The 5,906-nt window shown below is 48.8% G+C and overlaps 1 protein-coding gene across 1 annotated transcript; it reads left to right on the forward strand.

The window, feature by feature from the left end:
* The first annotated feature begins 366 nt into the window (after positions 1-366).
* Positions 367-2,602, forward strand: LOC110526813 (putative ubiquitin carboxyl-terminal hydrolase 50). Its single transcript, XM_036981514.1, has 3 exons — positions 367-489; positions 1,644-1,776; positions 2,171-2,602. The coding sequence occupies exons 1-3, from the start codon at positions 449-451 to the stop codon at positions 2,357-2,359; spliced, it is 363 nt and encodes a 120-aa protein (XP_036837409.1). The 5' UTR covers positions 367-448; the 3' UTR covers positions 2,360-2,602.
* Positions 2,603-5,906: the final 3,304 nt, after the last annotated feature.

The following is a 5,906-nucleotide window of genomic DNA, read 5'->3' on the forward strand; positions in this document are numbered from 1 at the left end:
TGCCTATACCACTGGACTCATACAGGTGTTCCCTACAGGTAAAACCAACCACATCCTGTCTCTGCCTATACCACTGGACTCATACAGGTGTTCCCTACAGGTACAACCAACCACATACAGTCTCTGCCTATACCACTGGACTCATACAGGTGTTCCCTACAGGTACACCTAACCTTCTCCCTCCTGTAGGACTGCTTGTCACACAGACTAGCCAGCGACCACATCTGTCTCTCCTGTAGGACTGCCTGTCACACAGACTAGTCTGCCTGTCATACAGACTAGCCAGCGACCACATCTCTCTCCTGTCATACAGACTAGCCAGCAACCACATCTCTCTCTCCTGTAGGACTGCCTGTCGCTGTTCTTCCAGCAGAGTACGTTGACGTGTGGAGATCAGAAGTTGTGTCCAGAGTGTGGAGTGAAGAGAGACACAGCTGTCCTCACCAGCATGGCCAAACCACCTGAGATACTGGTGCTGCACCTCAAACGGTGGGGGAGGCTGCCAACCCATCTCTCCCCACTAGATGACCACTGTTGGTGACTTTACACAGACAAACATATTGGTGCTACTGGAAAGGACGTCACGCTGCTGGCTTAGCAGTTGTACAACTGACTGCATTCAACCTGTATTTAACCCAACCCCTCTGAATGAGAGAGGTGCGGGGGGCTGCCATAATTGACATCCACGGCGCCCGGGGAACAGTGGGTTAACTGCCTTGTTCAGGGGCAGAAAGACAGAATTTTACCTTGCCAGCTCGGGGATTTGATCCAGCAACCTTTCGGTTACTGGCCCAACTCTCTAACCACTAGGCTACCTGCTGCTCCTATAGTACAGCTTTCCTCCTTATTCGGCTCATACCGAGGCTCCAACCCAAGCGTTTTTCCTTTGCTATCAGCACACGTGACCTTCTGGAGCGTCTAACCATTCTGCGCCATGTGAAAAGCTTTCTTATCGCTGGTGCAAGTGGGGACACTTCAGTCTGAGGAGCAGGTTTCACATATCCTCATGTTTTAATCACATTAACATGTAACCCCTAACTAGAGGTCCCTGTAACCCCTAACTAGAGGTCCCTGTAACCCCTAACTAGAGTTACATGTAACCCCTAACTAGAGGTCCCTGTAACCCCTAACTAGAGGTCCCTGTAACCCCTAACTAGAGGTCCCTGTAACCCCTAACTAGAGGTCCCTGTAACCCCTAACTAGAGGTCCCTGTAACCCCTAACTAGAGTTCCATGTAACCCCTAACTAGAGGTCCATGTAACCCCTAACTAGAGGTCCCTGTAACCCCTAACTAGAGGTCCCTGTAACCCCTAACTAGAGTTCCATGTAACCCCTAACTAGAGGTCCATGTAACCCCTAACTAGAGGTCCATGTAACCGCTAACTAGAGGTCCCTGTAACCCCTAACTAGAGGTCCATGTAACCCCTAACTAGAGGTCAATTTAACCCCTAACTAGAGGTCAATGTAACCCCTAACTAGAGGTCAATGTAACCCCTAACTAGAGGTCCCTGTAACCCCCGACTAGAGGTCAATGGCAGTAATAATGTAACACCTCATTATAAATCAGCTTTACCTCTGCTGCAGCTGCTGTCATGCATCTCAATGAGACAAATAATAATAACAGAACCTGTGTGACATTACAGTTTTGGTTGCCATGGGAGTGAGAAGAGGAAGTTGAGGACCAATGTGTTGTTCTCATTGGACAGTTTAGACCTAACCCCCTACCTGTCCAGACCCTCAGCCAATCACACCAGCTACTCTCTCTACGCAGTGGTGGTGAGTTTCTGTACACACACACACACACACACACACACACACACACACACACACACACACACACACACACACACACACACACACACACACACACACCACTGAGGGGAGGACAGCTCATTATAATGGCTGTAACGGAGCAGATGGAACGGCTTCAAACTCATGGAAACGTGTGTTTGATTCCATTCCACTAATTTCACTCCAGCCATTACCACGAGGCTGTCCTCCCCAATTACGGAGCCACCAGCCTCCTGTGATACACTCACCCATACAGAAAGACACGCATGCACCTACACCCGCACATGTGAACGCATATACATGATGCTCCTGTCTGGAAAAACACACAGCCAACCATGAACACATGACTCCGCCGGTGTGTGTCTTCACCCCCGTCCAGAACCACACAGGAGACCTAGACATGGGTCACTACACGGCCCTGTGCCACAGTACCCTGTCCAGCAGCTGGCACCACTTCGACGACACGGCCGTGAGCGAGGTAGTGGACTTCTTGGTGCAGTCTCCTAACGCCTACATCCTGCTGTACAGCCGTCAACCCTTCCACAGACCCAACATACCCCGGATCTGACCCACCACAGGCCCAACATACCCCAGATCTGACCTACCACAGACCCAACATACCCCAGATCTGACCTACCACAGGCCCAACATACCCCGGATCTGACCCACCACAGGCCCAACATACTCCGGATCTGACCCACCACAGACCCAACATACCCCAGATCTGACCCACCACAGACCCCCGATACCCCGGATCTGACCCACCACAGACCCACCATACCCCAGATCTGACCCACCACAGACCCAACATACCACGGATCTGACCCAACAAACCCCAGATCAGACCCAACATACCCCAGATCTGACCCACCACAGACCCACCACAGACCCAACATACCCCGGATCAGACACACCACAGACCCAACCCTCCTCCGGATCAGACCCACCACAGACCCCCCATACCCCAGATCAGACCCACCACAGACCCACCATACCCAGGATCTGACCCAACATACCCCAGATCTGACCCACCACAGACCAAAAACATACCCAGTCCCAGGATCCAACTAGGACCCGTTCTCTCCTAGCCACTACTCATTCCACAACTTACCACAGCTCTAGGCCCAGCATATCCTCTAGCTGGGACCCACCACAGGCCCAACTTACCACGGCTCTAGGCCCAGAATATCCTCCAACTGGGACCCACCACAGACCCAACTTACCACGGCTCTAGGCTCAGAATATCCTCCAACTGGGACCCACCACAGACCCAACTTACCACGGCTCTAGGCTCAGAATATCCTCCAACTGGGACCCACCACAGACCCAACTTACCACGGCTCTAGGCCCATCATATCATCTAACTGGGACCCATCACAGACCCAATTTACCCATCATGCCCTATATCTGATACATCACAGGCCAAAAACATACCGTGGCTCTGATCAAGACCCACAGCTAGCCCACAAAGTGCCAAATCAGCCCCTAGTCTAGCCCATACCCTGTTCATGTTTGCAGATCTGAGGGAATTGGATAGGTGATGGCTCCATTTTACTGTCCAACGAGCTTAGTGAAGCTTCCTCCCACTCAATTAGGTGGGCTTGGGGTGAAGGGCTTGGGGTGAAGGGCTTGGGGGTGGGTCCAGAACCTGACGACAGACCAACCTACAGAAGGAGCTGGGTGAACTATCAGAAACCCCTCTGGAGTGTACTGGACACAGAGACAAATTGGGTTCTGGGTGTTTTTTTGTAATTCTTCAATAAAACATGAATGAACTCAAGGCAACATTGAATGAAATGTGAATGAAAGCAGGTTACCATGGCTACCCAGAGACACCAAATGGAACTGTTCAGACGATGTAACGTTCACAGAACGTCCTGATAGAAATGTATCACGTAGAACAGAAGTGATCGTCTTTCAGACAGGATAGGGAATCGTGCCAGATCTATTCATTCTATTTCTACATGCAACAGTCACAGAGCGTTTCCCATCCCTGAATCCACCCCAGGTAAACTACTACTAGGAAGATTGTACCGTGATCCTCTGTAGTTCAGTTGATAAGAGCAAGGTGCTTGCAACGGCCAGGACAGTGGGTTCAAATCCCCGGGATGACCCATACTTAAACATGTGTATGCACGCATGACTGTTAGTCACTCAGGATAAAAGTGTCTGCTTAATGGCAAACGTATATTACTGGGATCCAGACGGCACCAATATAATAGATCTAGTGCCATCTAGTGGCAGAGAGGTATAATGACATGCAGCACCAGGCTGTCTGCTTTATTTGGAAGATTTTAATAAATAGCTACATTTTTTTAATGTTTGAGGTTAATACAAGTGTTATTAGAAACTTCATAGAAATGAAGGAAAATTAGAAAATCTATTTTTGTCATTTTTAAGATGTCTATTAATCTCCCCCTAGAGGGCTACTGGGCCAGTATTCATTAAGTGTCTCAGAGGGCTGATCTAAGATCCGTTTTGCCTTTTGGATAATAATGAATACGATTATATGGAGAGGGGTGACCTGATCCAGGATCAGTACTCCTACTACAAGACAGGCCCTGAAGTGTGATTTGTGCTTCCTCCAGACAATCTGTGAGGACGTTGATGTTGCTCCTAACCGCTGCCCTAGGTTCAGATCTATCTACGTTTCCTTTATGGATTTGGGATAAAGTTACCTGATCCTAGATCTGTGGTAAGAATAAACTTCTACTTACCTTGAGTGATCTATCTTCAGAATGCATCCCAAATGGCACCCTAGGGTTCCAATAGACACTCAAAGGGTTCCGTTCAAAAGTAGTGCACTATGTAGGAAATAGGGTGCCAAGGCCCTGGTCATAAGTAGTGCACTATGTAGGGAATAGGGTGCCAAGGCCCTGGTCAAAAGTAGTGCACTATGTAGGGAATAGGGTGCCAAGGCCCTGGTCAAAAGTAGTGCACTATGTAGGGTGCCATTTGGGTTTTAACCTTAGAAATCATTTGGCTTCAATGTTCATGTGATGTTGTAACATAATCTTGGGACTGTTGTGATGTTGTAACATAATCTTGGGACTGTTGTGATGTTGTAACATAATCTTGGGACTGTTGTAACATAATCTTGGGACTGTTGTAATATAATCTTGGGACTGTTGTGATGTTGTAACATAATCTTGGGACTGCTGTAACATAATCTTGGGACTGTTGTGATGTTGTAACATAATCTTGGGACTGTTGTAACATAATCTTGGGACTGTTGTGATGTAACATAATCTTGGGACTGTTGTGATGTTGTAACATAATCTTGGGACTGTTGTGATGTTGTAACAATCTTGGGACTGTTGTGATGTAACATAATCTTGGGACTGTTGTGATGTTGTAACAATCTTGGGACTGTTATTTATTTTACCTTTATTTAACTAGGCAAGTCAGTTAAGAACAAATTCTTATTTTCAATGACGGCCTACCGGGGAACAGTGGGTTATAACTGCCTGTTCAGGGGGCAGAACAACAGATTTGATCTTGCAACCTTTCGGTTACTAGTCCTCCACTCTAACCACTAGACTACCCTGTCACCACGTTATGATGAAGCAAAATAATCTTGAGACTGTTATGTCCCCCAGCCCCCCTTCTCTACCTCCCCCAGCCAGCCCCCTTCCCTCCCTCCACATACTGAATGTTGTGCTTAAACCTAGACCCCCAGCCAGCCCCCTTCCCTCCCTCCCACATACTGAATGTTGTGCTTAAACCTAGACCCCCAGCCAGCCCCCTTCCCTCCCTCCACATACTGAATGTTGTGCTTAAACCTAGACCCCCAGCCAGCCCCCTTCCCTCCCTCCACATATTGAATGTTGTGCTTAAACCTAGACACCCAGCCAGCCTCCTTCCCTCCCTCCACATACTGAATGTTGTGCTTAAACCTAGACCCCCAGCCAGCCCCCTTCCCTCCCTCCACATACTGAATATTGTGCTTAAACCTAGACCCCCAGCCAGCCCCCTTCCCTCCCTCCACATATTGAATGTTGTGCTTAAACCTAGACCCCCAGCCAGCCTCCTTCCCTCCCTCCACATACTGAATGTTGTGCTTAAACCTAGACCCCCAGCCAGCCCCCTTCCCTCCCTCCACATACTGAATGTTG

This window comes from Oncorhynchus mykiss, chromosome 6 (genome assembly GCF_013265735.2).
Source record: "Oncorhynchus mykiss isolate Arlee chromosome 6, USDA_OmykA_1.1, whole genome shotgun sequence".
NCBI classification, from domain to species: domain Eukaryota; kingdom Metazoa; phylum Chordata; class Actinopteri; order Salmoniformes; family Salmonidae; genus Oncorhynchus; species Oncorhynchus mykiss.

What these genes read in the sequence shown, in the direction of transcription:
- LOC110526813 (XM_036981514.1), top strand. Translation starts at nt 449, where the DNA reads ATGGCCAAACCACCTGAGATACTGGTGCTGCACCTCAAACG. An exon ending in CTGGTGCTGCACCTCAAACG is followed by an intron (nt 490 to 1,643) that starts GTGGGGGAGGCT and finishes GTGACATTACAG; the next exon opens with TTTTGGTTGCCATGGGAGTG. An exon ending in ACTCTCTCTACGCAGTGGTG is followed by an intron (nt 1,777 to 2,170) that starts GTGAGTTTCTGT and finishes ACCCCCGTCCAG; the next exon opens with AACCACACAGGAGACCTAGA.